Source organism: Megascapheus bottae, chromosome 2 (genome assembly GCF_031878675.1).
Source record: "Megascapheus bottae isolate mThoBot1 chromosome 2, mThoBot2.hap1, whole genome shotgun sequence".
NCBI lineage: Eukaryota > Metazoa > Chordata > Mammalia > Rodentia > Geomyidae > Megascapheus > Megascapheus bottae.
Window position 1 is genome coordinate 24,051,889 of NC_143510.1, and position 16,677 is coordinate 24,068,565.

A 16,677-nucleotide genomic window follows, 5' to 3' on the forward strand; every position below is an offset into this window, starting at 1 on the left:
AGCTCTGGGCAACTCTGAGAGGGTGGGCTTCTCTCAGCAGCTGGTCTGGGTGGGAGAGGGTGGTAGGGGCCTTGCCTCAGCTCTGGACACTGAAGACACTGTTGAGAGATTCCTAGGCCACTCAAGCCACAGGCTTGGGGCCTCCCTGACCCTTCCTCTGTGGCAAACACCCCCCAAGATTACATAGGATGTCACCCCTGAAGTCTGCAGTTCCACATGGAAGGCTGGTGAGAGCTGCCAACTTCTTTTGTCTTGCACAGACATTGGGGAGAAATTATGATTTACCATATCAGTACTTTTTTATAGTCATGTGCTTTAGAACAAAAGGGAACCTTTAGAATTTTACCAGTTAAATTGTATGAAAAAAATGTAATGCTCTAATCCTTTTCTCTTTATTCGAACCACTCACTGGCCTACAGCACTGAGGCTGTTCTTTTGGGAAAATTTGTTCCAAATCCTTGTCCTTCCTGCTCTCTACAAGTGGCAGGGAGCTTTTCTTCTGGCTGAACTTTGGTGTGCTACTTGCTGGTGTGTGTGTGTGTGTGTGTGTGTGTGTGTGTGTGTGTGTGTGTGTACGTGTGCAAGGGATAGAATACCCATTTGAAATGTTTCTAAGCCTGTGTGTGTGTGTGTGTGTGTGTGTGTGTGTGTGTGTGTGTGTGTATACACACAAGGGATAGAACATCCATTTGAAATGTTTCTAAGCCTGCCTTTGACCAATTTCTAGCGCGTTACCTTTTATATGTTGATCATTTAATTATCAGAGCCCCTCTTCTTGGACGTTTTAAGAGAGGAGGCACTAGCTTTTACAACAGTTTACCATTGTTGAATGGAGGTAAAACTTGTTCCTAGCCCACCAAACTCCTGGCCACCAGATTCTGTGCCAGCTCCAGCCTAACACTGGCTGGCCCAAGGTAGAAGTGTGCCACCTAGTTGGTGGAGAAGAAATGAGCAGTTCTTGGCCTCATTTTCTTCTTCTACCAGGGAGTGGTGTGCCTACAGCTGCCCTTCGCTTCTTCTATTTTTGCTTGCTTGCTTTTCTCCTTAAGGGAAGGGAGAGGCTTGGAAATTCCCCTGGCTATATATGCGTCTCTTGTCTGTACAAATTCCCAGCCCCTCCTCTGACTTGAACGCCCATGACCCCAGGCTCCTCGCCAAAAACACTAGGCCAAGTGAAGCTTCTCCCACCTGAGCAACAGAAGGTCATGTTGTTCAAAGATTCTAGGCTTTAAAAAGAAACTGACACACACACACACACACACACTCACACTCATATATACACACAAGTACATACATGCCAGTTAATAGCTGTGTGACCTTAACCTGAGGTCAGTTACTTAAACGCTCTGAGCCTGTTTGCATGGAAGCATGCAAAATGGGAGGAAATGTTCTCTCCAAAGTCATACTTTAAATAACCTGCTGTGGCTTTGCTTTATCTAATGCATTGAGGGCCAACTTTTCTTCCTGGGTTTTAAAGGCCTCAGTCCGCCCACCCAGCAGGCAGACTTCTTTTATATCCAGCATAATACTGAACAAACAGTAGTTCTGCAGTGTTTAGTGCATTTTATACCCTCGCCGATGTAGCCTAGCAGTCCTAAGTATAAGAGCCACAGCACTTCCCTTTAGTGCTGGTGAGGATGCTGTGTGGAGCAGTGCCTGTGCACAGGAAGTCCTTCCACTAGCAGCCCAAAGTGCAGGGGTGCCTTCCTTTGCCAGGGCGCTCTCACCTTGGCTGGCTGAAGACGAACGTTCTGTCCCCTGATCAGGTTTCCACAGGCTGGGCCCAAGTCCGCAGCTGCTGTGCCTCCAGTGCTGGCTGCTGCTCACTGACTTTGGTGTCTGGCCAAACTTGAGTCTGCTAATTTTATCCCCTCAGCAGTGTCTCAGACGAGGATGCCTTCTTTGTATAGTACTCCTTGCCCGTGGGGGTTACCCATTACCCAGCACTACAGGGGGCGAGATCTCCAGTTTCTTTGGTAAACGTAATTCTGAGAGGAGCATAGTTAGTAGTGAGCAGTGTAGTCACTGCATTTTAGTGGCTGGCCTATGAGTTTACGTCATGTTTATCTTTGTGCCCCTTGGTGTGTTGACTGTCTATCTGTAAGATTTACACTTGTCAGTGTGGCATCTTCAAGGAACAGCCCAACCCCCAACCAGAGTGCCAGATGAGCTGGCTGTGAAAGCATTCACTTTACTCAAACGTGTTTCCTTCAAGTGCACGTATACTTTGTTTATTATAAGCTATAAATCTAGTGCTTTGTAGAGAGATATTGGGATCTGAACTTATACTATGCTTACTAGACAAATGCTGAGACACATACACATCTCTTTTGTTCTAGCTATTTTTTCAGAGTGTGTCTTGACCATGTTCCTTCTAAGTAAGGTCTCCTAATATAGCTGGGATTATCGGCTGAATGGACTACCATACCGAGCTTGTTTGTTGAGATGAATTTCTCAGTAACTTTTGCCCAGCCCAGCCTAGAACCTCAGTCTTCCTGAGGTACTCCAGTGATTAGAATTCTAGGTGTGTACCACCATACCTGGTCTGTTTATGTAATCTTTTTTGTTTTGTGGGTAATGGAGCTTGAACTCAACCTGGGCGCTGTCCTTGAGCTCTTCCACTCAAGGCTACTGCCCTACCCTTGGGCCAAACCCCACTTCCCATTTTTCTAGAGTTTAATTAGAGATATAAGGTCTTTTTGTCCTGGGCTGGCTTGGAACCTTGATCCTCAGATCTGAGCCTCCAGACTACCTAGAATTACAGGCCTGTGCCACCACACCTAGCCATTTATATAATTTTGAAACTCTTGCATATGGTAGCAAATGAGCATATAACTAATTGTATGCTTATTAACTAGGTAAGGTTATATACAGAAGGTCACTTTTTCTTCTCAGATAGTCCCTCACCTGCACCTCGCCAGTCTCATATAGCTCAGACAGACTTGGAATGTCCAAGTTGGACTGAAACTTAGCATCTTTCTACCTCAAGCCCCTAACTCCCAAGCACTGAAGTCATAGGGTATAGGCCACCACGCCCAGCTCCAAATAATGCCTTTTTGTTTGTTTGTTTGGTTCAGTTTAGTTTCAGTGTTTTGAGGGTGTCTCTCTGTGTAGCCCTGTCTGGCCTCAAACACCATTCTCTTGCCTCAGCCTCCTAAGTACTAGAATTATAAGGGTGCACCATGAAGTTTGGCTTGTTTTGGTTATTGTTGTTTTGTTTTTATAGGCAAGGTCTTGCTCTGTAACCCACCTTGTCTCAACCCATATGCTGTCTTAGCTAAATGCTTCCTAGGTGTGCTTGAAATTATGCCTGTGATGTGATTAACAGTACTTCCAGGATTGGACACAATTTGGGTTCTTTTCTGTTGAGCTCCATGAAGATATCTCATTTGTGAACATGTTCATGTTCCTTCAGGATCTGTGATATACAGATAAAGCCCTTTAGAGTTGTTCTGGGACGTATTTAATTTCCCCAGAGACTCTCTTTCTTACTGCACTGCTGTAGTTCAAACCTGGACCTCTACAGCCTCTTTTTGGCCCTTTTGAGTAGGTTGATGTTCCATATTTTTCATTTCTTTGGATAATAACTGTGTAACAGTAAAAAGCTGTTATAATCTAAATCTCTCCATAGGCTTGGAAAGCTACATGTGGTCAGTTCTTGTTCAGTCCTTCCAGTTTATTTCTGCTCCATCCCCGAAGCTCTTCTCCATTTTACCCACCTGTTATGCTCTAATCTTAGCAGAGCTTAGGCCCCCAGAATAGCAAACCTTCCCAGTTCTCCTTAGAATAAATTTTTCTAGGACCAAGAGTTTGGCCTATGTTCTAATAATATATATATATATATATTAAATATGAGCCAGACATCCATTGCTTACATCTGTAATCATAGCTATTCACAAGTCTTAATCTAAAAGTCTTGGTTCAAAGACAGCCTGGGTAGACATAATGGAAAGACTTTTACTCCAGCTAAGCAGGTTATGGAAATGAGGTAAACCTTTGTGATTGTGGTTCTTAATGTACTATGTGCTATTCTCTTTTTTCTTTTTTCCACTTTCAGTTACTCTCATGTGGTTACTGTGTCTGACTTTGTTACCTGATATACTGTATATACACTTAGGGAAGAGGGAAAACAAGATGACTGGGAGGGGGAGGGGAAGAGAAAGGGGACAAAAACACGAGAAGGGGAATCAGGGTTCTAGAAATAATGTACCCAGTACCTGATGAATGTAACTGTAACCCCTCTGTACATTATCCTGACAATAAAATACAATTTAAAAATGAAAAAAAATACTTGTTTAATAAAGGACAAATTAAAATTGGGGGGAAAAAACAAGAGTTGGCCTAATGGTAGAGTGCTTACCTACCATGCAGGAAGACGCTGGTTCGATTCCTCGGCACCACATACATAGAAAAAAGCCAGAAGTGGTACTGTGGCTCAAGTGGTAGAACGCTAGGCTTGAGGAAAGCCCAAGGACAGTGCTCAGGCCCTGAGTTCAAGCCAAAGGATTGGAGGAAAAAAAAAAAAAGAATAAATTTTTTCTACCTGGCCTGTAGTGGTAGTACTGAAGAACTGAATCCAGTATCCAGGACCTTGTGTGTTCTAAGCCAGTCTTACACAGTTGAGCCCTTTTGGTAGTAATGTTGATCCTGCAACTCCCTAATTTTCCTCAAACTCAAATCGTTATCTACCTTCTGAGTAGCTCAGATTATAGACATTCTTACTTTTGTTTGCATTATATTGTACATAGTGCAGTATGTATTGAACACTGTAACTGTATAGTTAAGATTCTACTCTCCACCTCTGAGAACTTCTGGATAAATGTATACCACTTCCAACACTATAGAGAAGCAAAAAGAACTATTTATGTCCATCGTATGGTTAGAGATTGTAAGGGATCCTTTTTCTTTCTGCCTTTTCTTTTTTATTAGAATAGTGTACCTAATATAGTTTAGTGACTTGAGTAGGTCTGTGGACCCTGTTGCAAAAAGTTGTTTCAGCATCCTTACCTGCATTTTGCTCATTAGTGGCCGTTACTTGCATCTTGTGAGCCAGTTATTTTGCATTTTCCTCCATGTTTTTAGGCACTGTGGGTGATGAATTATGCACTTCCCCATCCACCCCACTACATGGTCCTGTTTCATTTCATGCCACGTTTGCTATTTATACAGTATGAATGTTACTTAATACAACACACTCAATAACTTTCCTTCTCCGTATTTTTTTTTCCTAAAGTTATTTGCTTTTTCTTACATTTTGCTTTCTGTGTCACACTCTACCTATCCTTTTTTTTCTACCTACTTGTCACTATTCTAACCCCAAATCAGAAGCGGTGGGTTTTAGGGGAATCTTATCTGTTTTGAAGTCATCTCCCCTCGAGCTCTTTGACCTGCTCCAGTTTGGACAGCTCCCTGCTAAGTGTATATGGCTGTCTGTCATGTCATGCTGTGCTCACTATCACTGTCTTTTGGAGGTTTGCTTTTTACTAATCTCCATTGAATGTTTTGTTTCCTTTATCTTTCTTTTGCTTGTTTACAGCCTTGTTTTTGTAGAGTACATATTCCATTAGCTTCCTCAGATGTCTGAAAAGATTTCTGTTCTCTCCTTAAACTTGATTGATGGTCTGTCTGGGTATAGAATCTGTGCTGGAAATCATCTTGAAGATATTGCTCTGGAGTCATTTTATCCCATTATTGTACTGAAATCCAAAGCTAGCTGCTTCTGGGTTCCATGTACATTATCTGATCATCAATTATTCGTTGAACTGCATGTGCCTTGGGCTGGGATATTTTCCTGCAGTTTCTGTGCCCCTTCTTTTTGTGTGTGTGCATCCTGGGGTTTGGACTCAGCGTCTGGGCACTGTCCCTGAGCTCTTTTGCTTCAGGCTAGTCTTCTACCACTGAGCCACAACTGTGTGTGTGTGATCAATTGGAGATTAGAGTCTCACAGACTTTCCTGACTGGCCTAACTTCAAACCCCTATCCTCTCATATCTTAGGCTTTTGAGAAGCCAGGATTATAAGTGTGAGCCACTGGATCTGTGTGCTTTCAATCTGGAAAATTTCTCAGGTTATTTTTATTAACTCTTGGTGATCTACTCATTAACATTGTGGATCTTCTGATAGTTTTTTAATTTCTTTGGACTTTTTTTTTCTTTTTTTCCTTTTCTATCTCTGTCTATTAATGATAAATCTATTCTGAAGTTTCTTTTTCTATATAATTTATGGATTTTGTTGCCATTTTCTAGTTTGTTTTCCATGTTAGGAACCCAGGAACTGTTACCTTTTCCTTAATTCAGGAAACTTTAATATCAGTTTATCAAGATTTTCCTTCTGGGAGGCTCAGATGCCCCAAGAGGCTGCCTGGAGAGTGAGAGTCAGACTGTGTTCTGGGAGCTGAGTGGCGGAAAGCAGCCAGGGATCTTATTTTCCAGCTTGCAAGGGGCTCACAGCATATCATTTCTGCTGGCATCCATACAATGATCCCTGATGCAGAGACCCTCTGTTTAACCTTCTCCAGAACATGAAGCTCATGCTAGCAGGATTTTTATTGTTACTTAACAGTGCACATTTATCAGTTTAAAACAGTGGACACAGCTAATGAGTGTCAAGAAACAGCAGAGTTTAGCTGTGTCCTCTGCTTAAGGTCTCTCAGACTTGCAGTCAGGAATTGGCTGGCCTGTGTCCTCAATGGGAAGCCTTCCAAGCTCACACTGTTGTTAGCTGAGTTCATCTTCTGTAGCTCTGGGCCTCTGGCAGCCTCTTGGTGGTTTTCTAGCCTTTCACAGGCAGTTTGTCTTAGCAGCTTGCTTCTGCAAAGCTAGCAAGAGATTCTGTCTTGTCAATAAAGTCTGAGTCTTAGATCTGAGACCACCAGGTCTAGGGAGTGTCACCCTGTGAACTTAGCCATGTCCTGTGGGTTAGAAACCAGTTGCCGCTCTGCCCACACTTGAGAGGTAATAGAGCAGCCCCTCTCCCGATTCTGCCTGTCACAGAGGGATGTTTATACACACTTGGCCAAACCTTTTCCTGCCACACTGCCAACATTTAGAGGTGCCACAAATTCCTGAGCCCAGGAGGTTATGTGGGATATGTGGCTCAATCTTGGCCAGAAGGAAAGAAACATAAGGTTAAAATATTTCCACTTGCCTCATTTTGAGCATTTAGTGTTTGTATTTTGCAGTCATGCATTTGGGCTTGTATCCCCGTGAAGGTCCTCAAAGCCAAGCCCCTTCCCTTAGGCCCCTTTCCTTAGGCTTGAAGCAACTTCTTTTCATTTATTAATTATTGTTATTATTATTATTATTATTATTATTATCTTTTTTGGTTCTAGAGGTCAAACCCAAGGCATTGCACTTGCTAGGCAAGTGCTTTATACTTAACTGCACACCTTTCAGAACTTTATTCCAAGCCTTTTTGGATTTTTTTCATAGCATATACCTTAGAAATGAGTTCTTTGCAGATATATTTTGTAGGTAATTTGGATATTCTTGGAAGATTAGGAGCCATCTCTATTTGAGGACATTGCATACCTCCTAGAGTCATTTTTGAAAGCAGCGATGTCAACACAGAGTGCCTGCTCAGTGTTGATTACAAGAGAGTTGAAAGCCCTGTGATGGCTTGCCAGCCCCAGTACAAGACCAGTGAGGTCTGGGTCCAAGCTGCTCTCAGCAGCTGATCTGTGCCTAGCAATTTTTTTTCTTTTTTTAATCAGTCCTAGGGCTTGAACGCAGGGCCTGGGCACTGTCTTTGGACACTTTTTTTTTATTTTTGGACACTTCTTGCTGAAGGCTAGCACCCTGCCACTTGAGTCACAGCAACACTTCCGGCTTTTTCTGAGTATGTGGTACCAAGGAATTGAACCTAGGGCTTCATGCATGCTAGACGAGCACTCAACCACTACCACCACCAATAACCTCCAGCTTTGTGAAGTGTGGTCTGTTGCTCAGTTAGAAGGGTGTGTTGTGTGGGTATATACAGCAGTGTGGAGAGTCACTTAAGGCCAGAGAGTTGGTGACTCCCTTCCCAGCTTATCCCCACATTTCATATACTGGGCCCAGCTTCCCTCATCCCATCTTTCAGCCCTGTACAAACACAAGCAATCCTCTTCCTTTCTCTCCAGGCCATCTAGGTCCAGAGAGACAGTGCATGAATAGCTCTGGGAATTGTGAGCTTGAGTCCTGCAAGGGAATGGAGGGGTAAGAAGCCAAGTGCAGCAGCCTGCCCTCCACAGAGCACCCAGTAGGGAGTTCACAGTGAGACCTCACACAGGGACAGGCCCCAGGGCTTAGTGACTGCCCATTTATTGCAGGGCCACTGCGATCTGTAATGGAGTGGAGTGGATCGGAGTTCCTGGAGGATATCTGAGGCCAGCCTTACCTCTGAAAAGCGGGCGTCAGGTTATTAGCTGCTTATTTGCTCTAGAGAAGACCCAATTGTTTCTTCCCTTTGCAGTAGGGCCACATCAGGCTGTTGAGTTGAACGGATGCTTGTTTTCCACAAAGCAGTCTTCGGTTTCCATTAAAGGCAGGGATTTGGGGCTTGTTATGCTTTTACTGAAATCTCCACTACACTAAGTATGATGTGTGCTATATGTGCTGTTTTCAACTAACTCATTTCTACAAATAAAAGTCATTTTTTTGTTTAGGAAATTTTTAAAGCCAGGCATGGTGGGACACAGCTATAATCCCAGCAGTCAGGAGACTGAGACAGGATTGAGTTAGAGGCCAACCTTGCCTCAGGTTTCTAGTGAAACTCCTTGAAGAAGCCAGAAATACAAAATAAACACCACAGGCTTGTGGTATAGCACACCACAGCTTTTCTTCATAAGCCTCGTTGGTACCGTGGAGGGAATAGGCTCAAGACCAGGACTGGCTTGGCCAAAAGTGACTTGCAAGCTTTGTGACTTTATACAAACTCTTTGCTGACCTGCCTAAGTCTGTTTAGGGACAGACTGGAAGAAGTCAAGATTTATGGGGTTATATATATTTCTACTACTAAAGTTTGGTGTTTTTCTGTGTGTTATATGTTTTTTTGTTTGTTTTTTACCAGTCCTGGGCTTAGGCTCAGGGCCTGAGCCCTGTCCTTGGACTTCTTGAGGCTAGAGCTCTACCACTTTAGCCACAGCACCACTTCTAGCTTTTTTCTACGTATGTGGTATCAAACCAGGGTCTTTGTGCATGCTAGGCAAGCACTCTACCCCTAGGCCAAACTCCCAGCCCCCTTTTTATGTTCTTGTAATGATGCTTAGATGTGCAGATCAGAAAAAAATAAAAAAAAAAAAACATGGAGAATTGAATTCCAACTTACTTTTACTTGTATTTGGCTAAATGATTTTGAGCTTTGTTTTGGGGGAATTGTTTTGATTATTTAGGTGAATAGCTTCTGATAGGGGTTTTTTGCATTTGAAAAGAGAAGAAGAGCACCCCCTTTTGGTAGAAAGGTTTCCCGGTTGGACAGTCTGGTCACTTGCCTTTTGAAAGTAGATTTGCATCCTGCTGCTGGAATAACCTTGAGTCCTTCGATTTACCCTCTGGCATGGTTTGCATCTCTGCCAAGTTATCTCTGCTGCTGTCTGTGAACACTGTAAAAAGAGGTTAGGAAGAGAGAAAACACCTGCACTAAGGAGGGCAGAAGGCAAGACAGTAAGATAGTATCCATTCATTTTAGATATTTCCCAGTGTTCAAATTAAATTGAATATCAGTAGAAGCTTTTATCATAGGTTCCAAATCTGGCTTCCCTCCCCCCCCAAGTACTAGGGAATGAACTTGGGGTCTTACACTTTCTAGGCAAGTACTCTTTCTGTTGAGCCACACCTCCAGCCCTTTTCCATATTTATTTGGGAAGTAGGATCTTACTTTCTGCCAGGTCAGCTGCAGTCTTCTAATCTGTGCTTCCTCGGTCTCTAAGGCTATCAGGCACAAGCCACTATACCCAGCCAGGTATTTCCCTCATAGCCTGGGTAACATGCACCTGTCACCAACCATGGTTGTTGGTTGAGTTGGAATCGCAAGAACTTGGAAGCTTATGGCTCAAGAGCACCCAATTTCTACCTCCCAAGTGGTTAGCATTACAGGTTTGTGCAGCCTTCCCAATTTCATCTAATATGACCTAAATTTTATTCACACAGAGATGACACCTTAAGTGGAAATTCCACACCTGAACTCACGTGAAACTGTAGTCAGATGCAGGAGCACTTAAATATCAGGCTATGTATAGAGTATACATAGGAAACATAAGTGAGTTGTGTTTAGATTTGGGTCTGTCGTCAAGGTAGTTCATTTGGTATATGCAAATATCCCCAAATCCCCCCAAAATCTGAAATTCAAAACATTTCTGGTTCCAAACATTTTTTTGAATAAGTGATCATCTGTATATGAAATTGTTTATGATTGAGTCTGCACTCCACAGATACAACAGTTATTTATTGCTGCATAACAAATACCTCTACCCAGCTTTCTAGTGGTTAATTGGAGATAACTGCCTGAGCTGTTGATCCTCAGAGCTCAGCCTCTTTAATAGCTAGGATTACAGAAATTATCACTAGTGTCCAACTTATGTTCCCCCCCTTTTAATTATTATTTCGAGGTAGTTACACAAAAGGGTGTCAGTTCAGCCTGTCAGTTTTATGAATACAATGCACTTTCATCACCCCTTCCATTGGATATACTTATTTCAGATTCAGGAGCTTTTGATTATATGGTTAATAATTGGATTTTACTGTATTTAATTAAATGCTTAACAAACTTTAACCATTGAAATAGCTATGATTTTAAAATAAAAACATTAATATAAACATCATTTTAATCAAAGTAGCTACTTTACAAAATCTAAAACAAAACAAAACAAACAAAAAAGAACTTCAAAGAGTAGCACTGGTTTATGTATTTACAAATTGCTTTATTGTCTGGCTTAATAGAAAACAGCTGTGCTTGCATATCTGCTTCTGCATTCAATCTTTTGCACATCACATCTGGTGCAGCTTCCGTAAAGCCTGTATTGCAGTTGTGAGAGAATGGGAGTAAAAATGGTAAATGTAAAAATAATGTGATTTTATGTAGTTCAAATGAGTTCTGCTGTATACAAGTTAATTACTACAGAGTGCCCTGATTCACGGGACCCTGTTCTCTGCTAAAAAGTATTGTTCCATCAGTGATGATCTTGTATATATACTGCTACTTTGATTGAACCCATGCATTATCTCTGGAAGATGTGATTGATGTCATGTATCATCTTAAGTCACATAACTGTAGCCTACTACTTCTTTTAATCACTAACTTTAAATTTTTGTTTCTTTCTCCTAAGTATTTCAGCCTATTACTTCTTTTAATCACTAACTTTAAATTTTTGTTTCTTTCTCCTAAGTAGCACCATTATTCATTGAATTGCATAATCTCAAATTTCTAAGTTACTTGTGATTCTGTGTAACATTGAATCAGTAATTATATTTATGCCTAGAATTTATTCAAGATTTCTCTTCTTGTCTCTATTTGTATCTATTATGTCTCCATTGTTTCTTGACTTATTCCCATACTATGTTCAAAACACATGCCTCATTGAACTGTTGTATCTTTGAAAATAAATTTGAGTTATGCATATGAAAAAAAAATAATGTGACTTTGTAGGTTCCTTGAAAGGGTCTTGAGAGGCCCTCCTGCACTTTCCCTGATGTTTATCCAAATCCCATGAGTTCTATACTGAAAGGAGATAAGAAACTTGATCTAGGATGCCCCACAAGGACATTGCAAGTAGAGGACAAGGAAACAACAGGTTGCCCAAAATAAGAGGGAGGTAGGAAAGTTGCAGGCTGATCAGATGATGCAGGAAAGTACCCAATATCCCTCATAATAGGATAATCTCATAGCATCCAAATTAGAACCCTATGCGTGCTTGAATTTGAAGCCTAGGCATTGTCTCTGAGATTTTTTTTTTTTTTGTACTCCAGTTCCAACTTAATTGGAGATGAGTTTTATGCACTTTTCTGTCGAAGCTGGCTTTGAAGTATGATCCTGTGATCTCAGCCTCAAGAGTAGCTAGGAAAAAAATATATGTATGTGTGTGTGTGTATAAACATACACACACACACATACACATTTGCCAGTCCTGGGGGCTTAAACTCAGGGGCCTGGGGCATTGTCCCTGAGCTGCTTTTGTTCAAGGCTATCAACCACTTGAGCCACAGCACCACTTTCGACTTTTTTCTATTTATGTGGTGCTGGGGAATTGAACCCAGAACTTCATGCATACTAGGCAAACATAATACCACCAAGCCACTTTTTTTGTGTGTGGCAGTACTGGGGCAGGAACTGAGGGCCTCATGCTCTCATTTAGAGGCTCTACCACTTGAGTCTTACTTCATTATTGCTGAATAAAAGGTCACCATACAAGAAGATAATCATAGATTCACATCACTCACAGAGCATATGGCCAAGAAGTCACTGAGATCATGGTATGATTATTTTGCCAAATTTAAAAATTGCATGTGGCCAAGTGATGGCTCACACCTGTAATCCTATCTACTCATCAGGCTGAAATCTGAGGATCGTGGTTCATAGCCAGCCCAGGCAGGAAAATTCATGAGACTCTTACCTCCAATTAACCATTAGGAAATCAGAAGTGGAACTGGCTCAAAGTGGTAGAGTGTGCTAGCCTTGAGCTGAAGAACTCAGGGACAGCGGCCAGCCAGTATGTGATCCTAAACAGTGGCATACATTTGACCATTTGATTAAATATTAACTACTGTTAGGTCCAGCCTTAAATTCTTTTTTTAATAAAGAATTTATTAACATTGATTTTTACATCATCTTTCAAATGACGTGTTTAACAAACCCAAGTATTCAAGAAGGGAATCTCCATATACAATCACTGGCACTTAGATTTTAGAACATAGTTAAAATTAGGCTGAGGGTTTGTATGTCATAGACACCTATTAATCTATGTAATAAAACATTATGTCTAGCCGGGAGTTTGCCTAGTGGTAGAGTGCTTGCCTAGCATGCACGAATACCCGGGTTTGATTCCTCGGTACCACATACATAGAAAAAAGCTGGTGGTGCTGAGGCTCAAGTGGTAGAGCTCTAGCCTTGAGAAAGTCCAAGGACAGTGCTCAGGCCCTGAGCCCAAGCCCAAGGCTGGCAAAACAAACAAACAAAAAAACCAACATTATGTCTATAGAGTCATACATTTTTATGTCTATGTAGTTATGTTTATATTTCCAATACCATGTCCATAGCATTGGGTAAGCAAATATTGAATCACCACTCTTGTTCTGTTTGGAGCTAATAGCCACATATTAAGGATACCATGCACCTTTTGTTCCTTTGGTTTTGACTTATCTCACTCAACATGGTTCGCTCTAGATTCATCCACTTCCCTGCGAATGTCATTATTTTATCTTGTCTGTTCAACCTTGATAGGAAATTATTACTCCTTGGATTTAAAAAAAAAAAAACCTAGTGTAGGACAATGTGCCCCTAAATGACTCTTAATAACTGACACAGTTAAGTCCTTGTCACTGCCCTCCTTCTCCCACCCTTCAGCTTGTAGTGCAGAAAGCTGTAGCAGTCTACTAGATTGTGTTTAGATTGTAGAAATACAGTACAAGGAAAATGCTGGGGAGAGATAGATAGATAGATAGATAGATAGATAGATAGATAGATAGATAGAGATAGATAGATAGATAGATAGATAGATAAATAGATAAATAGATAGATAGAAAGAAAGATAGAGCTTCCATAGGAAAACCTTGCCTATGATGCTGGGTTTCACCCGCAGTAGTGGGGAGGGAGGAGCTAGTCTGTAGTCCTGAATGGAAACTTTCAGTACTTAAAATGGTCACAAGTGATGTAGCTGGAGGGGGAGGCTAGCTGTCATTTGTCACTAATGTCGCTTACGTGTGCTAAGATGCATTTTTCTTTTTTTTAATTATTGCAATTTCTTTTTTTTTTTTGCCATTCTTGGACTTGGGCTCAGGGCCTGAGCACTGTCCTTGGACTTTCTCAAAGCTAGTGCTCTACCACTTGAGCCTCAGCACCACTTCCGGCTTTTTTCTATGTATGTGGTATGGAGGAATTGAACCCAGGTCTTCGTGCATGCTAGGCAAGCACTCTACCACTAGGCCAAACTCCCGGCCCCTAATTATTTCAATTTCTTATGCATCAAGAAGTTTGAGAGCTGGGACTGGCAAAAAAGAAAAAAAGAAGAAGAAGTTTGAGAGTTGAAGAGCTTACAATGAGTTTAACATTTTTTTTTTAATCATCCAGTTTACCTGAAGGCTGGTGGGTTTGTTCACTTTGGTATCAAGAAGGTGATGGGAAGAGGCGATGTTCTCTCTTTTCTAAAAAGTGCCACCATTGACTTACCCACTGCTTTGTTGTTTTACAGTGCTGGTCCCAAAGGTGACAACATCTATGAATGGAGGTCGACCATTTTAGGGCCTCCTGGGTCTGTGTATGAAGGTGGTGTCTTCTTCCTCGACATAACTTTCACACCAGAGTACCCCTTCAAGCCTCCAAAGGTGAGGAAGCCACTTGTGCTCAGCTGTACAAACACCTATGTATGGGCTATTGAGATTCTTAAACCCTCAGCTGATTCCTGTGTTAGGTATTAAATCCATATGAGCATACCGAGCTGAGTCCTTGGCTCGACTCTGCTTCATTGGCAAAGACCATTCCTAGGAGAAAATGCTTAAATTTATTCTACTTAGAAGTAACCTAGGTAGCAGATGAGAATTCATCCACTATTTTTGCTTCTGAACAGCTCAAATTTGTGTCACATATCCATGCACTTAAACACTAGACAATCAGTCTCCTCACTGTTACCTTTTTTCTCATGTTCCATTCCTTCCATCACCGGGGTAGACAGGCAACACCCAGACTAACACCTCTTCCTATCCCACCAGCAGCCCAAGAGCTGCAGGATACATGCACAGCAATAAGAATTACACACCCGTTCCCCCCCCCTTTTTTTTTAGATCAGTAAAGTTACAGGGAATTTGTGGACTTTAGTGTGTTCTAGTGAATTTCACAAATAAAAATGTGGCAGTCAAAATAAGTCCTGCTGCTTGTGTTGACATGTCTATTACTGGCTGCTCACTCCCATTTTAGTAAGTCTGTCATTTGGGTAGACAGAATGTCTGGATCTAATGTATGGGCAGAAAAGACATTTCTTCATTTTGTATAGTATATAAAAGCATTTTGCTCTAGAGGGAGGCATCACTGAGGTTTGAATTTTGGAACTTTCTGATCATTAGGCAGTCTACCACTTGACCTCTTCTTTGCTTGTTATTTTTAATGAGATCTGTTCTTCCCAATGCTAGCTTAGACCGTTTTATGTTTCTCCCTGTAACTCTGCTGTCAGGCATACCTTCACCATACCTGGCAGGCCTACATCCTTTTCTGTTGCAATGACTCTTGAAAACTTTTTTCTGCCCAGGCTTGTCCAGAACCAATATCCTCTCCCATCTCCACCCCCATGTCGCTGGGGTGGCAGGCATATTTTCCCTTGGACAAGTTATTGGTTGGAATGGAATCTCATGGGGTTTTTGGTGGAGGCTAGCTTCGAAAGTCAGTATTTCTGATCTCAACTACCCAAATAGCTAGGATTTTCAGGCACAGTGCCCTTAAACTAGCCACCAGTGCCACTAGTTGCATTTCTTTTATCGCTGAAATCTAAGATTTATTTAAAGTACAGACTATGAATTTGTTTTACTCTTTACTCTAGGCAGGTTTAAACCTCAGATAATATGTAGATCAAACTAAGCATCAGCTGGCTATTTTACTGCATCCCTAACTCATACATGGCTCTTGAAGAGGGCTCGTTTTGCCTTTCAGTCCATGGTTCATTTCAAGCTGCAATTTTTTTTTTAATGAGTAGGATGATTTATGGTTCTCAGTATTTGATTTTGAAGCTTACTTTGAAGCAGTGCATTACTACTATCTAACGCTAGAGGTCAGCAGACAACCATTGAAACTCGGAAATGTTAACCTTTTAAAAAGTATTAAAATTGCTAAAGATGACTTAAGTACTGAACTTCCTTTGCTTCTGTCAGTGGATAATACTTGAAAATAAGAGTGACAATCCCTGAGAATGGTATCAGTGAATACTTTCTAATCTCTCTTACCAGTCTTCCCTATCTTGTCAGACTTTATCTTTTAAACTACTTGGGAGATTGTTTTCTATTAGAAAGTGTGTTGTTTGAATAGTTTTGACACTGCCTTATTCTTGTAGGTTACATTTCGGACAAGAATCTATCACTGTAATATTAACAGTCAAGGAGTTATTTGCTTGGACATACTCAAAGATAACTGGAGTCCAGCACTAACCATTTCTAAAGTCCTCCTTTCTATCTGCTCACTTCTCACAGACTGTAATCCTGGTAAGATTGATTATTCTCTTTTTATCTACAAGTTTTCTATGTTTTTGAGAGGTTCAGTCTATTAGCTGAAAAACAGCAAATTCACCCTTCGGTGGTATAGAACACATGTTTTGAACTGAAAACTTATCTGACTCTGTTCACTTGAGGTTTCACATTATTCTCCTTGTGTTCCCCCGGGTGTCGCTGGGCTCTCGGAGCACTTATTCCATAAGCTGCCAGCTGATGTGCTCAATTTTGTTAATGTTTTTCTTTTACTAATTACTTAGTACTGAATTGGGATTGTTTTTGGTTCTGTTAAAATAGTT

General features: G+C 41.4%; 1 protein-coding gene across 3 annotated transcripts in view; it reads left to right on the top strand.

Annotated features, from left to right (window-relative positions):
- Positions 1-16,677, top strand: part of Ube2e1 (ubiquitin conjugating enzyme E2 E1) — a 55,272-nt gene that overhangs the window by 37,359 nt on the left and 1,236 nt on the right. For all 3 annotated transcript variants that reach the window (XM_090322196.1, XM_090322187.1, XM_090322179.1), the window contains exons 4-5: positions 14,380-14,512; positions 16,225-16,372. In XM_090322196.1, the coding sequence (XP_090178322.1) occupies positions 14,380-14,512; positions 16,225-16,372 (281 nt within the window). The remainder of the gene's footprint in view (positions 1-14,379; positions 14,513-16,224; positions 16,373-16,677) is intronic.